Below are 23,887 nucleotides of genomic sequence, written 5' to 3'. Positions count from 1 at the left end.
ATAAATTCTTCAAGATAATGTTTTTACTTTACACACATGGTAGAAAAAACATAATACAAAATGATTATTCACCCAAGTCTGTGGTTATGTTTAAAGAAAGTACTATTTATTAATAATGACCTGGAGAACATCAACACTTTTGCACACAAACAAGTACAACCAAAGACGGAGAAATAATCACATCTTCATCTTCTCCGTCTGTTTCCTGATGATGACTGAGTCACTGTGTTCACATAGTCTGATTCTGCGGCGTCCTGTGGAGATGAAACAAGAGAAAGTGATGGGACAGAGCTGAAAGAGTTTTAGTCACTGTAAGACTCCTAGTGGCTTTTACAAAACAGCTACAACATGTCATTTGTGTTACAGGCGCGGTGGTGTCAAGGGGCCTTAAAACACCCACATTAGAACAGCAGGTCGGGCAATCAACCACAGTCTCTCTCTCTGTCTCTCACACTCACAAACACATGACTACATTCAGCTCTGATTTATTTAGAACAAGTCAGATTACCTACACTCACGCTAATGTGCTGCATTGCCTTGTTTGCATTGTTAAACTGATTTATAATAAATTACCTCTCCTCATCTAGCTTACCTCCGGTGGCTTGGTGGACTGCCTTGATCGAAACCAGCTGAAAGAAAAAAGATGGTGGAGTTCAGTTTATTTTCCATGTAATGCAATGATGCTGATATGTCTCATACAGGATGACAAATTAGACCAATTTGTCATCCTGACCAAGTGATCATAAGGAAAAGTTTGTCTCACCACTCAAAGATGACTAACACACTGACGAGCGTTATGACTCCCAGTAGCTTCACCACAACTTGGACGCCAACCAGTCCAGATTGTTGACCACCTGTGACACAACAGCACAGTCACCCTCTGAAATGTTACCTCCCTAAAACATCACAAACCATAATTACAGCAGTTACCTGTAAAGGTCAGCTGTAGTCCTGTTGATAGTAAGATGTCCAGATCATTTCTGCATCCACAATAGAACAATCTGCCTCGGTCACTGTTGGTCACTTCAAAACCATAAACCTGTGTATCAATTCTGATCAGTTCCAGTCTGCCATCACTGAGCATGAACCAGACAAAGTGGACAACGGGAGGGTTTCCTCTGCAGGAGCAGGTCAGGTTCACCACACTGCCGACTGACACTGGATCAGTGGGACTGATGACCACTGAAGTGTCCCTGGGAGAGTCTGGAAGACACAAGAAGATTTAATCAGACTATGTGATTTCATTTATTCAGTTAACATGATAGGAAACGTTTACATTAAATCTGACAATTTACAATGAATTTATGTAACAGAAGTGAATGGAAAATGGACATGTAATGAAAATACTTAAAGTTGCTGTTTATCTTTTAATCTTTATCTTAATTGGAGTCGTACATGAAACACTGAGAGTCTTTGTCTCCTCTGCTGTCTTGACATCTTGTCCTTCATTCACAGGATATGTGGCAGAACAGCTGATGCTGTATCCATCATGTTGGTCTGACAGAGTGATGGTCTCCTGGATTTTAGTTGTAAAGGTCCCATCTGTGTTTTCCTCTATTTTGTTGTGAGAGTCTTGTTGGAGATTCCAGGTGAGTTTAGGAGGGGAGTGTGGACAGGGAGTGAAAGCTGAGCAGGTTATAGTGACAGACTCCTTCTCCTTCAGATCACCTGAGATCTCAATTGTGGGGCGACGAGGAGAATCTGTGGGTTCAAATCAAACACATATTTTATTCGAAAAACATATTGTAAATAATTCAGTAAGTAAACAGATATACTGTAGATTAGGGTGGGGTTTTATGCTTAAATTGTTTCAATTTCCCCAAATTTGGTCAGTTTTCTATAGTAATAATATTTGTGTGTTTCATTAAAGCCCCTCGATGTGCTCAGCATCTTAAATACTATTTATTTATAGTTTAACAGTCAAAATCTCAGCTAATCTGCTTCACCAGGACTGTGTGGGTGTGGTTTGATCAGATCACATTTTGACGCAATTTTTTTCTTAATCAACCAAAACAGAAATCTCGTCAAATTAAACAAAACTCTCTGAACTTTTGCAGAAACATGTGATTATGTTAGACTGTGTGAGGTTGTTGAGCAAACAATCGTTCAATCTAATAATGTCAACTGTCAGTCAGAACTGAAGCAAGGTAAAACAAGGTCGCAAGATTTTAATACTCATTGACAACAAATGTTAAGGAGTAATAATGACTCAATTGATGAGACGTTTATGCAAGACTGTTACAGTAATGAAACAACAATGGATGAGGTTTATTCATTCATTGTAGGATTCAATCACTTTGGACATCAGAACCAATGACATTTTTTATAATCCTATAGTAGATAGATAATGTGGAAGGTTTGGGTCAGTGTATTTGTTGTAAAGCTGCAAATGATGAACCTTACTGGTCCAAAGCTCCTGCGCTAGCAGTGTAAAAACCACCCCCTGGTAACCTGAGCCCCCAGTCTGGACTGCTAGCTGCACGGCTAACTGAGCTAACTAGCTGACGATTGCCACAGTTAGCAGTTATTCTGGTGATATGCTCCTCCCTATTTTTTTTTGAGTATGAATTCGACAGGATGCCAATTCTTACATAGTGTACCTGACTGACTGAGAAAAGAGAAACTCTCTTACCTTTAACTGTTATTTGAAGAGGATCACAAAATGCCGTTGCTCTGAATGGCCAGTTTTCAATTCTTAAGAAATATGTGTTTGTGTAAATTGTGATTAAACTGGAAAACAGAGTGGTACAGTTTTTCTGATTCAGGTTTCCAATAATACTCATTGGATAGGTGTTAATTGTGCCACTGCTGTTGAGAATCACATTGTCCGGATTGTCCACAATTCTGGAGTCACTCTTAATCCACACGCCAAATGCTTCTCTTTCACTGTCAAACTCTTGCTCTGGTTTAGGTCTAAAGTTACATGGGATTAGCAAACAAGATCCACTCAGTGCTTCCATCTTCTTTGGTGCAGTAATGAAGAGGCCTGAATTCTGCGGACAAGCCGCCAAAGCACCTGGAAACAAGATAATGATCAATAAAATGTTTTAAACAATCTTCATGTCAAGAAAGACATACTTATATGCACTTGAGGACTAATATTTAGCCTTTTTTATTGGTTAACAACAAGCAGATGACAACCTCCCATCAGGCCCCCATTAGCTCGACCCGAATGATCATCAGCCCATAAATCTCCACATAACTAAGTCAGTATTGTTACAGTGACACAAGAAAACACAGATGATAATATTAACCTGAATTTAGAAGGGAAAAAAGAAGTTTAAACTGTAAAAAATGTCAGTAACATCTGCAAATAACAATGAGAGAACCAAAGACTTACCTAAAACAAAGAAGAGGCTCAGCAACATGTTGGCTGTCACCATATTCACACACAGGACTGCCATGACACTCATCACCTGGGTTTACAAACACAACAGTGCACTTACTTTCCAGTAATCTTGGTGATTGATGTGGATTTATATGGATTTTACCAAGCATTTATGGTCTCATAAAGTAACAGTAATAGACATTTGCAGAGCTAAATTGTGACAAATGATATTAAATACCTGGAAAATGAAATCTTGCAAACGTCTTTTCAAAGCTGACCATAGAAAAGAAGTACAATCCGTAGAAGCAGTATAATTCTTTGCCTTGCCAAACTATCCCACAGCAAAAGGGGAAAGAAGGACTTATAATTGAAAAGAGAAGTGATGAAATTGAGAAACGTCAGCCATTTTCAGGAAATGTATGCAACAGACCAACATAGCAACTACCCGATTTAGCTCTGTAATCAAAAGCAAGTTTTAACAGACGACCTGATCTGAAAGACTGCAGTTGTGCAGAAAAGCTGGTGGTTGTCACCCATATCTTTAGTCTTTGTATCACGTGACTCACAAGCCTGTGTGGGACATATACACACAAATGGTGACATGTGAAAGAGACACAATATTCTTGATAAAGTTTACAGTTTATGTACTGCAGGAAAACACTGGAAGCATTAGTAAAAAATGCCTTTTCATCCTCTAGAAAACAGGAAAAGTGCCATGAATATGAAGAAAGGCGTGTTTGCTTTTGTGTTATCCCAATTGTCACAAAAAACTCGGCAGAATTCAATCCTCCCCACATTCGAGGCCGAATATATATAAAGTAAAATTATTAAGTATTTACTGGCCAAGAAAAAAAGAAGCAATCCACTTCCTTGTAAGTGGCACATCACATAAAAATGGGGAACGAGACAAAATCAAATATAATTCCAGTGACATCTTCCTCTTCTCCGTCAGGCTCATGACGCTTGTACCTCAATCACTCTGTTGACACTCTCTCCTCTCCTTCTGTGGAAACATACACACTGTCAAATATATCACAAAATCATTTCATAATAGCAGCACACAGTGACTTTTTAACCTCATCTTAATCCTGGAAATGTATGTTAAATTATCCTAAACGCCTATCACAGTTTAGCCCCAGAATAAATTTTTAAAAAATGCAAAAAACAAACAAACTGGAAAATGCAATGGGTCCACATACTTTTATTTCCTTGCATAAGTATTAAAACACCTCATGGTCAGGGTCATTACAGAACAAATGTGTTGTCTACTTTCCAGAAGCCCTTGCATTGCTCAGTTTGTCTTTACAGTGACGCACTTACGTTCATTCACTTTCTGTAGGTGTGACTTCCACTTCTTCAGTCATCACTGGCTTTGGCATTAAGAGATGATGTATCACAGGCAAAATTGGGTTATATTATTGTCTGTATCTGAATTCAGTTTGGCTAAGAAATACGATGATTATATATTTTCCAAATGAAACAACACACGGACAACTCACCTGATAAAAATAACAATACAATACGCATCATGGGTCTTTCACTGAAAGTGGATGAACACTGTTTGAATGTCACTCAGTTTTGAATTAACATAATTGATCATTAATATCAAATAAGTTCATTAAAGTGAAAATACAGTTAGAAAACATTTGTTTTTGGTGTTATGAGGTGGGGGACTCTCATATAAGCAATAAAGGCGACTACACACATATTTAAAATGATGCTGTCACTAACACTAACATTTCAAATGATAAAATCTTACCGATAAATAACTTTTGCTGGATTAAAATCAACAGTCACTATGAGAAGCCTGCAGGCCAAGTGACCAGTTTTCCCTGTAAACAAAGTTCTCAGCATTTACTCTGTGGTTTGTCTGTGACATTCCCCTCCACCACTTCTGTAACTCCGGTCTGTCAGCCACAAAGACAAACCACATGTTTTTATAGTTCATACTATAGTTTCATAGTTTCATAGTTAACAGCCACAGTAAGACTGACTAGTTTCAGCTCTACTCCAGTCAGTTTGATGTCTTCTTGAGGAACTTGCATCACACTGCTGATTTACTAGACTCCTCAGTACATGAATTTATATGTTCTTTTCAACAATAAAGTCTTTACATTAATGTCTGCCACTGACAGTATAAGTATAGGTCATGTATTAGGATTTAAACTGTATACAAACTGTATATAAACCAAATGCAAGTGCCGCCTTGTGGTCAGATGTGGTATAACCATAACTGTATGCTGGTAGGGAAACACATTTTTTGATATTTTTGATTTAATACTCACTAGTACAATAATATCACGACAAAAGCCCCTTTAAGATGCCAAGCCTGGTCACAATGTGACAATATTATAATGTATGACAAATGAAAAATCCACTCCACTACTCACAAAAAATGACTGCAATTTCCTACTTTTTTGGACTACTTTTCCCAAAATGCCTGCTAGTGGCTCAGTGCTTACAATACATACCAGCCAAGGACCTCGCTTCAATAACACATGCGATTCGCTCTCCTTACTGAAATTAGGCTGAATTACACTTTAGTCTACTGTCACTGCTAATGGTGCAGACACTTTGGCATTCAATTATTTTCCCTCCTCCTGAGACTTGAGGCAAAAGTTTAGTTGTTGGATGTGGTTAGTTGCCGTGCATTAACTCAAATCCATTCCAGTCTGCCATCACTGATCATGAACCACAAACAATGGAAAAATAGTGGGTTTCCTCTGCAGGAGCAGGTCAGGTCCACCACACTACTGACACTGGATCAGTGGGACCGATATCCAGTCCGAAAGATTTGGCATATGGAGAGATTTTTGAGTAATGAGAAAATATTTATTATAAGATTTCCGGTTTTCTAACTCTTTGCAATTAGTTTTAGCTGTATGATACAAAGTGCAGGAAGTCTTTCAACATGCTGTATTTACAGGATTTCATCAGTCTAGAAAGACCCACCTCCAAATGTAATGTGACAAGGAGAGGGTGGAAAATTACCTTGTATTGACCTCATCGGACAGATTGTGAAAACTAATGGACCAACAAAAGAACCCTGTGGTACCCCTCTGTTGTTGTTACAGGTCAGGATAATTTGAGATCATACACAGAAAAAAAGTTACAAGCGTTACCACCTTCTTATATCTCTATAGCAGGTATCTCCAAATCTTGCCAATTTTCACCCGAACAATCAAGATGGATAAATAGCACTACAGGTAGAAGAAAAATACGTACTTTTGATTTTTGGGTGAAATGTCCTTTTAAAGAGGCATTAAGTCACATGATTTTCAAATCTAGATCATCTAGTACTGCTGAGTGTCTTACAATTAAACCTTCAGCTTCAAATCGCATTGTATTCTTCAGAACAACCTGAGGGGGAAATTGTTGCTTATGGCAGCAGACAAAGCAGGTAAAACTTGATCTGCTGGATTGAGGGATTGGTGTATTTAATCTCTGGAGCACTCTGAAGGTTCCTGGTTTTAAAGGGTCATTACAATGCTTTATCTTAAGCTACAGCTCTTGGTATCTGAATCGGATGTTTTTCAGCATTTACTCAGTGCCTTGTGGCATTACCCTCCACCACTTCTCTTCATCTCTTGCTATCAACCACACAAATAAACCGTTTTTCGAACTCACACTCACACATTTAGAAACATACAGTACAGACCAAAAGTTTGGACACACCTTCTCATTCAAAGAGTTTTCTTTATTTTCATGACTATGAAAATTGTAGATTCACACTGAAGGCATCAAAACTATGAATTAACACATGTGGAATTATATTTAAAGTGTGAAACAACTGAAAATATGTCTTATATTCTAGGTTCTTCAAAGTAGCCACCTTTTGCTTTGATCACTGCTTCGCACACTCTTGGCATTCTCTTGATGAGCTTCAAGAGGTAGTCACCTGAAATGGTCTTCCAACAGTCTTGAAGGAGTTCCCAGAGATGCTTAGCACTTGTTGGCCCTTTTGCCTTCACTCTGCGGTCCAGCTCACCCCAAACCATCTCGATTGGGTTCAGGTCCGGTGACTGTGGAGGCCAGGTCATCTGGCGCAGCACCCCATCACTCTCCTTCTTGGTCAAATAGCCCTTACACAGCCTGGAGGTGTGTTTGGGGTCATTGTCCTGTCGAAAAATAAATGATGGTCCAACTAAACGCAAACCGGATGGAATAGCATGCCGCTGCAAGATGCTGTGGTAGCCATGCTGGTTCAGTATGCTTTCAATTTTGAATAAATCCCCAACAGTGTCACCAGCAAAGCACCCCCACACCATCACACCTCCTCCTCCATGCTTCACGGTGGGAACCAGGCATGTAGAGTCCATCCGTTCACCTTTTCTGCGTCGCACAAAGACACGGTGGTTGGAACCAAAGATCTCAAATTTGGACTCATCAGACCAAAGCACAGATTTCCACTGGTCTAATGTCCATTCCTTGTGTTCTTTAGCCCAAACAAGTCTCTTCTGCTTGTTGCCTGTCCTTAGCAGTGGTTTCCTAGAAGCTATTCTACCATGAAGGCCTGATTCACACAGTCTCCTCTTAACAGTTGTTCTAGAGATGTGTCTGCTGCTAGAACTCTGTGTGGCATTGACCTGGTCTCTAATCTGAGCTGCTGTTAACCTGCGATTTCTGAGGCTGGTGACTCGGATGAACTTACCCTCCGCAGCAGAGGTGACTCTTGGTCTTCCTTTCCTGGGGCAGTCCTCATGTGAGCCAGTTTCTTTGTAGCGCTTGATGGTTTTTGCGACTGCACTTGGGGACACTTTCAAAGTTTTCCCAATTTTTTGGACTGACTGACCTTCATTTCTTAAAGTAATGATGGCCACTCGTTTTTCTTTACTTAGCTGCTTTTTTTCTTGCCATAATACAAATTCTAACAGTCTATTCAGTAGGACTATCAGCTGTGTATCCACCTGACTTCTGCACAACACAACTGATGGTCCCAACCCCATTTATAAGGCAAGAAATCCCACTTATTAAACCTGACAGGGCACACCTGTGAAGTGAAAACCATTTCAGGTGACTACCTCTTGAAGCTCATCAAGAGAATGCAGAGTGTGTGCAAAGCAGTAATCAGAGCAAAAGGTGGCTACTTTGAAGAAACTAGAATATAAGGCGTATTTTCAGTTGTTTTACACTTTTTTGTTAAGTACATATTTCCACGTGTTAATTCATAGTTTTGATGCCTTCAGTGTGAATCTACAATGTCAATAGTCATGAAAAGAAAGGAAACTCATTGAATGAGAAGGTGTGTCCAAACTTTTGGTCTGTACTGTATACGAATGAAACATGAAACTCAATCAGAAACTAAATCGTGACATTTCAGCTGTACTGCAGTAAATGTCAACCAAATGCCTTCTTGAGGAAGTGGCATCACACTAATGATTCATTGGTCTTGTCAGCAGGATTTATGTGTTCTTTTCAACAATAGTTTTTATAGTAGTGTCTGCCACTGTCACAACATGTATTGGGACTTGGGACCTTATGTACTATGTTCTCTGCTCTGCAAACAAAGAATTTCCACATTATGATGTACAGTACATGAAAAGGCAAATTTCTCTACAAAAAGACTTCAATACTTTTATTCATTTGTTTTACATCAACAAAATCCTGTTTGGTCACGGACATACAGTTTTTCAGCTGAACTTATCATCAAACACAACCTCTGATTATGTAACAGCTTTTTCTTGCCTCACCTGGAGCTTTTTTGTTCTCTATTTAATAGATGTTATTCATAAAAATAATTGCTTTCCAAGGAAATCAAAGGAGCCCGATGTTCAGTCTATTTCCCCTTCCTAAATTTGCCTGGTGTGGCTCCAGTCTTCTGCTTCTTTTTTGCTGATCCTTTAATCTCGGGTTCCTATGTGAGACAAAAGAAATGGAACAAATGAGTGAGACGTTTACAAGATAACTGAACTGAAGAAAAGAAATCTCATGGACTGGAAAAATTCATAATTTAACCTGGTATAAAAATAAAGCAGTCTACAGAACCACTCTGCTTACTCTTTATGGTTATTAAAAGGACTAGATCAAGATTCCCACATGCTACTGTAAGTGGTAAAATTAATTATAGATTAAGTACAATCATTTTAGAAACAGACAGGTGTTGTTTTACTATATGTACCTTTCGCTTGGAGGACAGAGATCCAGTGACAGTGAAGAAAGAGTCCAGTCGTCCCTGAGTGCTGCCCTGTCGGCTCTTTAAAATCTTCTTACAGCCGTTGCGCATCCTGTCCTCACTGCAAACATATACCCAAAGCAATCAATCAATGAACAACATGTAATCCTATGCACGATGTTAATTCCAGTTGAACTTTCCACCATTTTTTTTTTTTATCAGCAACAAAAACAAGCTCTTAAAACAGCCTTTAAAAGACAGAAGTGCAAGAAGAACAAGTGACTGAAGTAGATCTTTAAGAGAAACTTGATTGTATGACTGGTGTTAGAAAGAACCCTGGCTAAAATCTCATTATATATAAAAAGGTTTTAAGTTCAAGAGATGCTAAAACCATAAACTCTGCAGCAGTGCCGCCTAGTATGTCGTATAACCAGCTGTTCTGTTTATACAATCATGACAACTCTCAATGTCAACATCCACCATCAGTGCAAGAAAACTCAATAAGCAAGCAAAGACGATGACTTCTATATGCAGTACAGTGCTGAAGACAGTCTGCTAATGGTTCACCTGAACTGTTTCTCGTCACACATGAACTTGATCAGTCCCTCCTCATCCGGCTCACTCCACTTCAACTCCACTGTGGCACAATCCACCACTTCTGGTTTCAAGAACAAACCCCGGGCCTCTCTGTACAGCCAGTCCTCTGGAGCAGGGTGCTTCTGCAGGAAGACGAGCAAAATGCACACACAATGAATCAGGACCAGACCCCGCTTTATTTAACTGGCTGAACTTCTGCACTGTAGCAAACATCAACTTACGCTGGGGTCAATGTTTTCAAGGATCTCCTCAATGCAGCCGTGCTGTTTGATCAGGTCGATGGCTCTCTTTGGGCCAATCCCCTTGATGGTGCCACAGTAATCACAGCCCAGCAGAATACACAGGTCTATGAACTAGGATGGACAACAGAGAGGAGAAAGTTAATGCAAGAAAGACCAAAATATCACTCACACAATGTACCTAGTCCAACTGTGTTTATGGTTCCACAGCACACACAGTTCTAATTAATATGATCATTTTGTGACATTTCTCTGATTCTCTGTGATTTCTCTCACAGAGAGTGATCAGCACAATGAAAGTGGTTCAAAATGACACTCTTGATCATGTAATGTACTGCAACTTTATGAGAACAAACTGTACCTGTTCATTGGTCAAGCCCATGTCCTGCAGCATTCGACTGAAGTGGAACTCTTGGATAGGAAGTTTCCTAAAACAAGAAAAAAATGACGATGGTTATCAAATCCTCCCTGAGCTGGTACGACAACCTAAGAACACTGCCATCCTTAAAAAAGAACATGTGAACAGTGATAACAAGTATTTTGTCCAATGCTGCCACCAAAACAATTAAGGATAGCTATATCAATTATAGAAATAAATCACAGCTGACATCAAAAGTTGCACCAGAAACAAAACGGGGGAAGACATCAAGTCATCTTTATTCCCTGAACATCTGTGCAACAGTGGAAACCAATGACACAGTAACAGTGGGGTGCAGGTGTAACATTACTTTGCTTCACTGGCAGTCAGATGTCTGAGCAGGACATTTGTCCCAAAGGTCAGCCCATCCATGTCCTCTGTCGCTGTGGCAAACACCTTCCCTGCTTTAACCAGAGCAGCACAGCTGGCCTCCGCCTCACATGGAGCCTACAACACAAAAACATATCCAATATGACATTTCACACACACCTGTCCTGTTGCATTGAGTTCACTTGACATGGGGGGAAAAAAACACTTTAGTTACCAGGCAAGCAGTAGAGAAGCAGACATTTCACTGCATATTAACTTCAAATGTAGTTCTCTAACAATGTTCATCATTCGTTTCATATTTCAACATTACATTTTATGTCTTTCAGATTCCTTAAAGCTGGTTGGCAAGTTCACTGTTAATATAAATGTGGAAATGCATTTAAAGCCAGCAAGAATTTCCATCAAAGGGAGAGTTGATCTCACCTCAATGTAAGGCACTCCCATCAGAGTCAGCAGCGTCTTGCAATCATCATTATGCTGCTTAGTGACTTTTACTAGACGCTTGCTGAATTTGTCAATATTCTCTTGTTCCCCTGTGTTGAGAAAGACACAAATTACAGATATTTTAAAACATACCCAAAGTCAAACATTTTAACAATCTTTCACATGTAAATAAATCTTATCATAAAAAAAAAATACATTATTTACATTTTGGCTAATGTGCCAATAAAACACTGATTTTAATCTTTAGAAAGAATATAATTTGTTTGCCCTCAATAACACAGCAAAACAAATCCAGACTGGCAGGAGTCATGACTACTATTAAAATAAAGTGTAGAAAGCATTAACTATACCCATTTCCTGGGCTTGAGCCAACAGCTTCTCAGCTTCTGCCCTCCTCTCTCCTCTCTTCTCCAGCTGGAGGTGAAGATAAGAGCAAAGACAGTGTGAAAAAGAAGACGGTTACAAAAATAAAAGATAATTCAGTATTTTAAAAAGGAAAGTGAGCGCAAATGTAAGTGTAAAATTCAATTTAGCATGTTTTTCCCCTTTTTATTTCAGAATAAATGCTTTACACATACAGAGAGTTTTACAATGCTTTTGCTTTTACTGATGAATCAAACAACAGATTATGGAGACTAAAACCACAGTCAAACATAGTCAAGTGTGCCACAATCAGAAACTCTATCCCTATGCACACAAAATGTTGATTAATCTCACAGTATCACGGTTACGTGCAAACAAAAGCAATACTAAACAGCAACAAGAATAAATCTAATCCAATCTGATCACCAGGAAGACTAGCACCTGAGGAAATCAGAGCACATACAAACCTCTGCTGATTTGAGCTGTGGGGGCTTGCCATCAAACACATATACTGGTTTGATGCCGTGTTCCAGCATGCGTATCGTCCGGTAGAACATTCCCATCAGGTGGCTGAGAAAGAGAGCAAGCAGTTCAGAAAAAAATATTTCAGCCTTGATTCCAGACTCCGTCTAGGGTCCTTCCAAGAACTACTGTACTGTATCTGTAACGTGTCTCCTTTACGGCTCCTTGTCTAAACGTCTATATTGTGGGGGTTGTACCTCGTCGTCTCCCCGTCCTCATTCTGGAGAACGTTCCCGTCCTGTCGCACAGCAATCAGGAACTGGTAGATACACATGGAGGCATCTATAGCAATCTTCCTGCCTGCAAAAGTTACAAAAAGCAGTTAGTTAGTAAATTATTTAGCATGTTAAAACATCAGCAACACGATAGCATTGAATCTAACAATTTTTTTTTTTTTACCTATAACGTGGTTTCTATGTGAGAATTCATTGACTTTATTATCAGGGTAAGTGAGTAAAGTGAATCTGATTATTCCATTTGAAAATTTATTTGAAAATAAAGTTTTGAACCCTCAATTTGAAACTATTACTACACCACAATGACAACTTACTGCGTAACTACAATTTGGACCTGTGGTTAATTCATTCTGACACAAAATCTGATATGACTGTCAATTTCTAAATGATAGCCCTTTATTTTGATATCTTCAATATTTGTTGTCAAACAGCATTGATCCAATTCATTGGAGTGAAATCTCAGTTATTTCTAATGCAGACCTCATAATCCTAACCCTAGATATAAAAGGGAAAAGGGACCTGTAATTGTTACCGAAATAGTTCTTGATGTCCTGCTCTTTGATGGCACCAGGGGCCTGGTCAGCAATCACCTTGGAAAGTCCGTGTATTCCCATTGTGTTGGGCTGAAGCTCAAACTGAAAACACTCTGAAAGTCTGAAAAACAATTTTAAAAAAGTCCGATGATACTACTGACGTTTACACCGATTCTGAAAGCACGTTCTTCGCTGTTAAACACGTAAGAGCAATACACCACTCGCTTTTACACGTTTACATTTTGTTTACATTGTGTGCTGCTTTGTCTCGTGTACGCCGAATTAAAGACAATTAACTGATAACAGTCACCATCTAACGTTAGCTGTGTTCCATGACTGTGGATTTACAGTAAAAGGGCGCCTACGTTAAATTGCCAGTTTTTTGAATGAAATCCGGGGTGCAGGGATAGAACGTGTCCTAAGAAGCTAACTTTGCCGCAGAGCTAACTATAGGCAAGGCTGCAGACGTGTAGCTAGCGCGTGAGCTACACACATAAAGAACGTCACATCTATTACCAATGCACATGCTATTAGCGGATAGCAACAGGTGTCCCCGCTATATTTAACATACAGAATTAGGTTAAACCGTTTTATTGTTTACAGCGGACTCACCGGCAGGCTGCTCCACTCGAGTTTGTACACTTCTCCCGGCTTCTCGGGCGCGAGGAATTGCGTCTCTTTCGCGGGAAATCAAATCGCAGACATTACCTATCAATCTATCGAGCGCGGCATCGTGAAAGACGCTGGAGAGCCGCGAATCGATAGTGCAGGAACGATTAAATGGGTCTGAGTGCTGACCAGGAAGTACTGGGAGGGCATCTGATTGGCTCATTGAGGTTGAAGGAAATCCGGTCAGTGAAGCAAAATAATAGAGTCGCTCAGGTAGCAGCTAAAACGGTCTAAATGTCGGATTTCGGCGGCGTTAAAGCACCGAAACAAACCACTTTAATTTCAAATGTCTTGTGAGCGGGGGGTATATTACTGGCTGTGAATAACGTCAGTGCTTTTGTGCTTTTGTATCTCCGCCCACTCCGGAAAACTCAACCGAGTCGTCGTTATTTTTATTTTTTAAGGTGACGTGGAGTCGGATCCCCTCTTCTACACTGTCTCATGTGTCAATGAAAGTACTTGGTGTACCCGGATATGAACGCAATGAATGCATAATACGTTGTGACATTGCGTCGAGGGTTTCCACGATGTTTAGCTGTAAATCTTTACATTGAGGATCCAGTCTCGGCGCATACCGGAGCAGAGAGGAGACTGTCAGGGCCTGGAGTCCGAGGAATCCGGCGGACAGACAGGTTTTGTTGGATCTGCAGCATCGGGACTGAAGTGACACAGCAACGAGTGAGACTGGTACGTCAGATTTTGCCAACTTCTTGTCTGTAGTAATTTGCTGTCATCGCAATGTGGCTCTTTGGAATAAAACACAGACGATGTAGATTAGGTTGATTATTTTTACATGAATCATACAGAGGCCCCTTATTATAGTACCGTTTCTTTACACAGTATCTGTAAGATAAATGGGATGTGTCCTGCGTTTCATGACACTTTGATACTTGACTTTGCTTCAAATTGTCTATTTCAGCTATTACTAGACGTTATAAAGAGTTTATTAAAGCATTCCTACTTTGGCTTCCATCTGTTAAACATTAACATGGTGAGTTCTTGAAAAAAACACTATCAAATGAGGGGTTTGAATTGTAGTCTTGGCACTAAAAAGTTCAGGAGGTCTACACCTGCAGCTGTGATGCTCTGAGGAGACATGACAGGAGACAGTTTGACAGGAGATAATGGACAACTGAAGTTTCTTGAGACCAGCCCCCCGATAAACCAACTAAATCCATACTTCAGTGTGATAAAAATACGCCCACTATTTATCAAGCACATACACTGTCCTTCAGGGCCGGTTCGGCACAAACTGATATCTGCTGTCACCACAGCATTCAGGCTTTTCTCCAAGGTTAATGCTGAAAAGCAACACGGCGATGCACAACGCAGAATAGAAAGTGTCCACTAGGTTTTTTATTGATTTATAACTAGGGGTGGACAAAGTATCCGAAAGCCAATAAACTGTATCTGTATAGTACCGCATGGCAACCTAAACCTGCCAGTCTGACTCACTAGATTCACTACTCCATAACTTCTTGTGGTCTAAATGTCTGTAAACTTCATTACACAGATTAAGTTTTTTCACAATTTATGGCTGATATACATTGGAATAATGGCACATGTGGACATGAACACGTTGCAGTCAGTGTGAGTGAGGAACTGAGCTAAGGCTCTATGCACTTTTTTAATACATTGTTTTATCTCAGTTCATGTCAAATACTGTGAAACTAACACCACAATGGAGTAAATAAATACACAAGTCCTGCAATTTGCCTTTTTTTTAGGGGTATCTGTTTTTTTCAGTGACGTTAGATGATTGCCTTGAAAATGTGTTGATTATCGCAGAACCGCTGTATCATGATACTATCGTTATCGTGGGCAACGTATCATGAATTGTATTGTATCATGAGTTACTCTGTGATTCCCACCCCTCCCTAAAACTGCTACATACAGACAACTCACACATTTTGCACTGCTGGGACATTTGAGCAGTATAGCTGATGGAAGCTATCAGTGCTGACCATGGATCAGACCCCAACAAATGTCACATCGTCAGGATTTTAATAGTTTTATTTGCCCTGAGAATAAAAACTGTGAAACAAAAATGATCATTCCCACAAATATAGTCATATTGGACAGGATATTGCTTTCACAGTATGCCTTATTGTGTGCTAAATGGCACTGTAGTATCATAATTTCACTTTCAAAATACAAGATAAAAGATTCTCATATTATCATTTTACAGCACAAGATTGTATATTGAAATGTACTTTGTAGTCCCTTTATGCTACTATCAATGAATGAATAATTAGTACGTCATACAAATGAAGCAGAAGTTTTTTATATATATATTTGAGTGCACAAGATGAGTTCAGGAGTCACACAGCCTGAAGAAAAAAGCTACCCTGCACCTGGTGGTATGGCAACGGATACTTGTGTATCTCTTGCGAGATGGCACTAGGGCAAATAGACTGTGGCTGGGATGGGTGTTGTCTTTTTGTATCCTTCTCAGAGACATCTCACTTAACCTGTATCGCTGATGCTTGGTAGACGGGTACCAGTGATGTCATCATGGGTGGTGTTAACCACCCGCCGGAGAGCATTCCTGTCCTGGTCTTTATGCATATTAGCATTAGCATATTAGAATGCAAGTATAGCATGCAGTGCACAAAATATGTTTCCAATTCATTTTGAAAAGTGCACTCAGGAATTCTAGACAGCCACATGTAGTTTAATAAAAAAAGAGACTCAAAGAATAACATCTGTGGGCAAGATGTGTACATCGTGTCATTCTCACAAACTCATAACAGACAGATAAAAATTGACAGAGCTCAGAAAGCCCCAAAAAGGGCTGATAAAAATGATGTAATACATTGTAATTCATGTTGGTCACACTGTGTCTCGCAGTTCTGTGTTAGTGTGAGTGAGTGTTTTCTGCTGTGTTTGTTGAGGGAATGACTATGCATAAAATTCTCCATTCTCTTTATTCTCTTGACATATACATCATCACATTTCTAGTCTAAATGACATGGACATGAGCTCATTTTTTGACTTGAAATGAGAGGCATGCTGTAAGTGTCAGGACAGACCAGTCAGGTTTAAATCACACCTGTCCCTCTTGAACTGATTATCTGTCTGTCTCTGCCACAGGGGTTATGCAGTGTGGAATAGGACACCTGCCAGGTGGCTGCCAGAGGACGATGGGCCTGCACTGCGTCTTGATCCTGTGCTTGTTCTCAGGCTGGACGGTGGGCTACAAGCAGGGGGACAACGTGACTCTCTATGTCAACAAAGTGGGCCCTTATCACAACCCCCAGGAGACGTATCACTACTACACCCTGCCTGTTTGCAGGCCGGAGAAGGTCAGTCTTTGTTCCGTTTCGCCGTGTGTTAATGGGCTGCTGTATTTTACAGAGGGAACTGGAGATCATTTTGTCATGCTAATGTAAGGATAACACATAAGTCTCAACATTTCTTGTAAAAATTGCCTTTATCTGAAAGGTAATGTACCCTCATCAGGCCATACATTTATAATGTTTTCATAGAAGATCATTTTTAAAAAAGGTCAAATGAAGTTGCTCTAAGATGGCATTTCATCCCATGTCCATGTATTACCACGTGAGCAGGTCGTAGCATTTAGAGAGGTTTTATTTAGGACTTTATTGATGAGGACTTGGCTGGATTGTCACAGAATCTAAGAACACATTTGAATGAATTCAGAATTGAAGAGGTACATAAAACATTGTGAAAAATGGCTGATATTTGGCAATAAAAATGTCCATGTTTTGCTGATGTGAGATTACACCTGCCAGCATAAGCTAAGTTTTGTCCCTTTGTTTAAGCTTTAATTCCTGACTCATGGCTATAAAGAAAGGCCATTATTGGAAATGTGATTATGTTGGTGGCAGCGAGACCTACATTTACTGCAGCAGTAGCTTTATGGGATATGGTACCTTTAAACACCAAGCATGCAGTGATGGAGTGTGATTGTAGCCAGCTGTGTTTGCCTGCTACTACTACCTCATTGCTGTGTGTGCTGCTTGTTTTTATCTCACACTGATACTGATATTGTAACACTTCTTCTTCAGGTGCATCACAAGTCCTTGAGCCTGGGAGAAGTGTTGGACGGTGACAGGATGGCTGAGTCGTTGTATCACATCCGCTTCAGAGAGAACGTGGAGAAAAAAACTCTCTGCCAGCTCACGCTTTCAGAGAAACAGGTATATATTGACAGAAGAACAGGAGGGGAGAGAACGTATGTCTTCGTGTTCTCCCACACACATAGTGGGGCGGGTTTCAATACTCAGGGCTTAAAGGTGATTTCAACTGTTTGCTTAATTTTTTCAATTGAATCCTGCAAGTGATAATTACTATTGCTTAGCATTTCTTCAAGGAAATGGCTATCTTCACTATGCCAGTCTATTGTAATTTCAAATAAATATTTCGGTTGATACAATTAAAATGCAAATTTTCCTCCTGCTCAAAAAATAATAGAACTGAAACTTGTATTTGAATATTTAAAGTTCCTAAAGTGTGCTGACAGCCTTCCTGATTTAAAGCTATGTTTCACAGTCTGATGCACCGGTTTGCATGGTTTGAATTCTAGGGAAAAGGATGTAGCAGAGCAAGTTCATCACAGATGTTTCATTGAATTAGGGCAAGAACACCAACAGTGGGCTCATTGATAAATAAAACTGATTTTTGTGTTCTTTCCTCAACTGGTTCATTTTAATAAACTTAAAATATCACAAGCTGTTGTCCTTAAAGGTGCAATATGTGAGAACTGGCCACCTGTCGAAGCAAAGTCACTTCAAACAAATAGGGGTCAGCATATCACCACAGTAACAGCTAACTGCTGCTAACTGTAGCTGCCGTTAGCTAGTTAGCTCAGTTAGCCGTGCAGCTATTGGTCCAGACTGGGAGATCACGGTGGTATTACGAGACGGGACAGGCTGAGGCTAGCTGGTTAGCATATTAACTTCAGTAGATATCTCTGCAACACAACACATTTATGTCAGAAATGTTATTTATTCACTGTCTGTGGATAACTCGATTGAGTTTATTCATGTTTAAAACCAAAATTCTTTTATATTGCACCTTTAAAACACATGGGATGCAATTGTGGACATATTTTGTGTGTCAGGTGGACGAGCTTCGTGAAGCCATCGAGGAGCTGTTCTACTTTGAATTTGTCCTGGATGACATACCGATCTGGGGGTTTGTGGGATACATAGAGGAGAGCGGCTTCCTGCCCCACAGCCACAAGGTAAACCTGTTGTGCTTCTGAGGGTCTGTGGGATACGTGGAGCAGACTGGATTGTGTGAGGGAGACAGAGATATGTAGAAACAGAGAAAGACTAAGTTTGTTGAAGATTTTTTCTTCATGCAAAGTTCCTGTTTTAGTGGAACCACACTGTCATTCTTCTTCTTTCTGACTTCCTCCTCCTCTCTTTCTTTTTTGTTCCGTCTTTGTGTCTCTCCTTGCCGCCCTCTCTGACCAGGTGGGTTTGTGGACTCACCTAGACTTCAACATCGAGTACAACGGTGACTCTGTGATTTTCGCCAATGTCTCGGTTAAAGACGTCAAACCCGTTCCCCTGGAGGAAGGGGCGGGTGCAGTGGTGGGCGGAGTCGGGGTGGGTGGGGGCAGCCTGACAGTCACTCACACCTACAGCGTACGCTGGTTCGAGTCCACTCTGACTCACGCCCGGAGAGCCGAGCGCCTCAGAGACTACTCGTTCTTCCCGAAAACACTGGAGATCCACTGGCTGTCCATCATCAACTCGCTGGTGCTGGTGGTGCTGCTGTTGGGCTTCGTCATCATCATCCTCATGCGGGTGCTTAAAAATGACTTTGCAAGGTTGGTCAGCGAAGGAGCTCACATGTTTTTTTCTGGGCCAGTGATATCTCTTCAAGTGCTCATTTAAGCCAAGTTTGGTTTTACTCAGATATTTTAATGCTATAAAAAGGGGGTGAGGCATCATGATTGACAGACAATCCTGGCTCACCATTGACCGGGCTGGTGTATGGGCTGGAACTCGATACCGCGGCTCCACCAACCAATTACTTAAGTGCAGACAAATTACATCACCAGCACAATGTGGCAGCACGCATATCCAGGATATTTTGGCTTCATTTTTGTACAGTGGGAGAAAGTGGAGATGCATCATCCATCTTTATATATGTAAATCATACCCACCAGCATCCTTCTGGGTAATAAGTAAGTCTTAGGGATAAAAACAAAGGTTGTCAAGACTATTAAAATACCTTGAATGTAGTTAATAGAACTTTTATTTGTTTGACAATGCAATAAGAGATTAACCAACCAACAGAGAATAAATCTACAGAAAACCTGCCAATTGTTGGCATTTATGACAACAGAAGTGCCAGTCATCTGCTGCATCTAGCTTCTGTAATGTTAGGATTTACTGCTTTTCTCAGTTTTATATAATTTTAATTTTGATTTTGATTGATTTGACATGTTTCACCATGTTTAGACAATTTATAGACGAAACAATCAATTGCTTAGTTGCAAAGATAGTTCATTTATTGATCAAAGGTAGAAAAAATTGTAGTTGTACGCCTAATTGAAGTGTCTATTTATACTAGCTGCATTCAGGTCATAAATACTAAAGTTTTGCCTAACTTCCATTTAAAAGGTCTTAACTAATTTGCCTTTAAACATACACAATTTTCTATATTCTTTGTTGTACATAATGGTGTAAATTATACATGCGTCTTAGTGAAGGTACAGGCTAGTTAAGATTGTGTATACTTGCAGGCATGAAGGCAGGCAGTCTGTCTCTTACATCTATGTTCTTGTGTACAGTTTGTTTTCTAAAAGAGTTAAAGGCTGTATAAGGTTACATCCAGTAACTTGTTTAGTCTTCTAATCAGATGTTTTCTTGTGGCAAATTACAACAACTTCCCTCTCAACTTAAGCTTTCTGCTCTTCGGGTACATGATAACATCCTGGGTAAAAGCAATTTTCCCTTGCCTTCAGGTACAATGTGGAGGAGGAGGGCGGCTGTGACGATCTGGACCAGGGAGACAACGGCTGGAAGATCATACACACTGACGTCTTCAGGTTTCCCCCTTACAAAAGCTTGCTGTGTGCCGTGCTAGGAGTGGGGGCTCAGTTCCTTACCCTCGCCACAGGTGAGTGTTCATCTCAAATTCATCCGAACACAGCAACACACGACTGATCGTGGTCCAATAAAGTGCACAAAAGCACAGGGGACTATACTGTACCTTACTATTGTTCTGTTTGAAAATTGAGCAGACTTGTTTTCTGAGCAGCACTGACCCGTAGCAGCTGTCTTTGTACTGAAAATCGGAGTGACACAACAATTAGAGTTTCAGAAAGAACAATTAGCTCAGATGTAGGAGTCTCATTACTCTAATGTCTATTCTTGATGGTAGCAATCATCCTCATGGCGTTGCTGGGAATGTTCAACGTGCACCGCCACGGTGCCATCAACTCTGCAGCCATCGTCCTGTACGCTCTGACCAGCTGCGTGTCAGGCTACGTCTCCTGCAGCTTCTACACACAGATTAACGGCCAGCGCTGGGTGTGGAACATCATCCTCACCTCGTCACTCTTCTCCGGTAGGTCCGACAAGAAGGGTCTGGGATCACTTCACATGTTTGTTCTAAGAGCAGGGAAAAGAGCACTCATGGTGCACTCATATACATGTTGAAGTCCTCGTGTATTCAAGCATGGTGGTACTTACAACATTTCGTGTAGCATTATCTCTTCTCTCTGTTGGGAAAAATCAATAAAGTCTCGCTGAGTTTATTAGTGTCCTTGAAAATCCATGTTCACAGTTTTCTTTTTCATTCCATGGCTCCATATAGTATACTTTTTTCATAGCTATTTATTGACTGAGATTCAACTTCAGAACAAGAATGTATGTATGTACATGTAAAAAATGTAAAACTGTAGTTATAATGATCATTTTGGTACTTTGTCGATATAAAATTTAATTGGACATTTCCTCAAGAATAAATATCGTCAATAAGGCTGCCTAGCATGATCACTTCTGTTGACTGTACCATTGTTTGTACTGACCTTTGCTTTAAGCTTTTACTTTAACATTTAGAAGAGAAAGTGGCAGGTTTTCACTCAGCCCTCATGGATGATTGTTTTTTATAGTGCCATTTTCTAACAATAGAGCCGGATATGTAGGGGCACCTCTCGTGTATTACTGCAGCTTCCATTACTGTCATTTACGAGGTAACAATGCCAGTCTGTTCAGTTAATGATTTATTCATGTATCTATAATGTATTCCCAGTGTTCACACTTGCAGCAGTACTTTGTTAGGTTCAGGAAGTTGTGTAAAACAAAATATGCCTTCTGGCACATAAAACTTCCTGGACTTCTTAAGTAATTAAGCAGCCTTATCTCATTATATTTTCATCATTAAAAACATTCATATAATAGGTCCATTTTTAGCAGTACTCTGAGGCAGAATTTTCTCAATGAATTATCTGGAGTGACTCAAAGACAATGGCTGTCCTTTATTCACAGCTCCTCTGTTCCTCACATGGAGCGTAGTGAACTCAATCCACTGGTGGAGCGGCTCCACCCAGGCTCTGCCGGCCACCACCGTGCTCCTCCTGCTGGGCGCCTGGGTGCTGGTGGGCTTCCCTCTCACTGTCATCGGTGGCATCGTGGGAAAGAACCGAGCCGGTAGCTTCCAGGCGCCCTGCCGCACTCGCAACATTGCCCGGCAGATCCCCACACAGCCGTGGTACAAACACACAGCTGTGCACATGGCCATCGGTGGCTTCCTGCCATTCAGGTGAGCTGAATGTACTGTAGCTGTGACAGAGGAGGATACAGGCTACAGTTTTAGGTTTTACTGTGAAATTATAATTTTAAGTAGAGTGGGTATCCCAGCACAAGATTTTACTTTTATGTCAAGTAGGGTTGCTACAACAATCACTCATGTCTCCTCTTTCTTTCAATTTGCTCCCTCAGTGCTATCTCAGTGGAGCTCTACTACATCTTTGCCACCGTGTGGGGCAGAGAGCACTACACCCTCTACGGCATCCTGCTGTGCGTCTTCGCCATCCTCCTCTCAGTGGGCGCCTGCATCTCTGTGGCCCTCACCTACTTCCTGCTGTCTGGCGAGGACTACAGGTGGTGGTGGCGGAGCGTGCTCAGCACGGGCTCCACGGGCCTCTTCATCTTCGTTTACTCTGTTTTCTACTACCGGAACCGGTCCTCTATGAGCGGCCTGGTGCAAAGCACGGAGTTCTTCGGCTACTCTCTGCTCACGGCGATGGTGTTCACGCTGATGCTGGGCAGTGTGTCGTTCTGGGCCTCCCTGGCGTTTATTCGCTACATCTACCGGAGCCTGAAGATGGACTAGACCTGGAATATGCATACACTCATACACAGCATTAAACACACATTTCTTCCTAGCACACATGGACAATCGTCATTCTCCTCTCTTGCTTTCAGACATGTACAACACACACAAACACACACACACACCTCCCATAGGGTCAATGGGAGGAGCAACAGGGGCCTTTACGTTGATTTGACAGGAGCTCATTATTGAACTATCATTTTTGGAAAAAGGGATGACTGAATGGATGGACAGATGGACGGGGATCATCTATTTAAGGATTAAATGGGATAATTAAGTACAAAGAGATGATTGCGTCCCACCAGGACTAAATGGGTAAAATGTATGATGATATATGAATGAATGGATTTAAACATTGTATGTTGCAGTGTGGCAGCATTTGCTCTGGTTCCTACTTCACTGTTTCTGAAGGCTTGGCAGGATCTACTCATCCTCTATTCCCTACATCACACTGGTTACCCACTGAGATAGCAGACTCCGTAGTTTTGATTGATTATGCAGCAGTGCAAGTGTTAATACTTGCAATTATACGCCCCCCACACATACAAATGTGGCAGCCGATTCAAATATAGTAGACTTATTATGTTTTGCAGTGGCCCTGTCAAGCTCCACACGGCCCTGCAGTGGATAAGAGGAAGGATGCCTGGTAGATTGAAGAGCTGGTAAATGTTGGTGATGGGAGCAATATTGTCATTGTATTCTATGGTCACCATTGACTCTGATTTTGGTTCTGATGTAAATAGTCTTTTCAATAAAATGCTTTTTGAATACAATA

At 40.7% G+C, this 23,887-nt stretch overlaps 3 protein-coding genes across 4 annotated transcripts; 1 reads left to right on the top strand and 2 right to left on the bottom strand.

Annotated features, from left to right (window-relative positions):
* Positions 1–86: 86 nt before the first annotated feature.
* LOC311249295 (sialic acid-binding Ig-like lectin 13) lies at positions 87–3,639 on the bottom strand. Its single transcript, XM_084340221.1, has 8 exons — positions 3,567–3,639; positions 3,341–3,416; positions 2,633–3,016; positions 1,396–1,701; positions 931–1,203; positions 764–854; positions 593–629; positions 87–254 (listed from the first exon to the last, which is right to left on the bottom strand). The coding sequence occupies exons 2-8, from the start codon at positions 3,411–3,413 to the stop codon at positions 186–188; spliced, it is 1,233 nt and encodes a 410-aa protein (XP_084196347.1). The 5' UTR covers positions 3,414–3,416; positions 3,567–3,639; the 3' UTR covers positions 87–185.
* Positions 3,640–8,888: 5,249 nt separating this feature from the next.
* Positions 8,889–13,840, bottom strand: fen1 (flap structure-specific endonuclease 1). 2 transcript variants are annotated; one of them, XM_084340671.1, is made up of 12 exons: positions 13,735–13,840; positions 13,122–13,235; positions 12,551–12,653; positions 12,299–12,401; positions 11,819–11,882; positions 11,448–11,557; positions 11,005–11,141; positions 10,638–10,704; positions 10,259–10,390; positions 10,008–10,159; positions 9,447–9,561; positions 8,889–9,182 (listed from the first exon to the last, which is right to left on the bottom strand). In XM_084340671.1, the coding sequence occupies exons 2-12, from the start codon at positions 13,201–13,203 to the stop codon at positions 9,105–9,107; spliced, it is 1,143 nt and encodes a 380-aa protein (XP_084196797.1). In that variant the 5' UTR covers positions 13,204–13,235; positions 13,735–13,840; the 3' UTR covers positions 8,889–9,104. The 2 variants fall into 2 exon arrangements, with proteins under 2 accessions (XP_084196797.1, XP_084196798.1); XM_084340672.1 differs by having other exon boundaries at positions 13,122–13,243; positions 13,735–13,817.
* Positions 13,841–14,350: 510 nt separating this feature from the next.
* Positions 14,351–23,887, top strand: tm9sf1 (transmembrane 9 superfamily member 1). The gene is made up of 9 exons (XM_084340669.1): positions 14,351–14,478; positions 16,885–17,096; positions 17,823–17,954; positions 18,878–19,000; positions 19,236–19,594; positions 20,738–20,892; positions 21,157–21,342; positions 22,266–22,539; positions 22,719–23,887. The coding sequence occupies exons 2-9, from the start codon at positions 16,890–16,892 to the stop codon at positions 23,110–23,112; spliced, it is 1,830 nt and encodes a 609-aa protein (XP_084196795.1). The 5' UTR covers positions 14,351–14,478; positions 16,885–16,889; the 3' UTR covers positions 23,113–23,887.

The sequence above is a fragment of the Pagrus pagrus genome (genome assembly GCF_965226575.1).
Source record: "Pagrus pagrus genome assembly, chromosome: 20".
Classification (NCBI taxonomy): Eukaryota; Metazoa; Chordata; class Actinopteri; order Spariformes; family Sparidae; genus Pagrus; species Pagrus pagrus.
The sequence above is the reverse complement of the archived record's forward strand: the minus strand, read 5'-3'. Positions and strand labels throughout refer to the sequence as shown.

Excerpts from the sequence above, each read along its gene's own strand:
- LOC311249295 (XM_084340221.1), bottom strand. The coding sequence starts at position 3,413 with ATGAGTGTCATGGCAGTCCTGTGTGTGAATATGGTGACAGCCAACATG. Across the intron at positions 855-930 it reads ACTACAGCTGACCTTTACAG|GTGGTCAACAATCTGGACTG; the intron begins GTAACTGCTGTA and ends GTTGTGTCACAG. Across the intron at positions 630-763 it reads GTGTTAGTCATCTTTGAGTG|CTGGTTTCGATCAAGGCAGT; the intron begins GTGAGACAAACT and ends TTTTTCTTTCAG.
- tm9sf1 (XM_084340669.1), top strand. The coding sequence starts at position 16,890 with ATGCAGTGTGGAATAGGACACCTGCCAGGTGGCTGCCAGAGGACGATG. Across the intron at positions 21,343-22,265 it reads CACCTCGTCACTCTTCTCCG|CTCCTCTGTTCCTCACATGG; the intron begins GTAGGTCCGACA and ends CTTTATTCACAG. Across the intron at positions 22,540-22,718 it reads GGTGGCTTCCTGCCATTCAG|TGCTATCTCAGTGGAGCTCT; the intron begins GTGAGCTGAATG and ends TTGCTCCCTCAG.
- fen1 (XM_084340671.1), bottom strand. The coding sequence starts at position 13,203 with ATGGGAATACACGGACTTTCCAAGGTGATTGCTGACCAGGCCCCTGGT. Across the intron at positions 10,705-11,004 it reads CTGACTGCCAGTGAAGCAAA|GAAACTTCCTATCCAAGAGT; the intron begins GTAATGTTACAC and ends TTCTTGTTTTAG. Across the intron at positions 10,160-10,258 it reads TTGAAAACATTGACCCCAGC|AAGCACCCTGCTCCAGAGGA; the intron begins GTAAGTTGATGT and ends GTCTTCCTGCAG.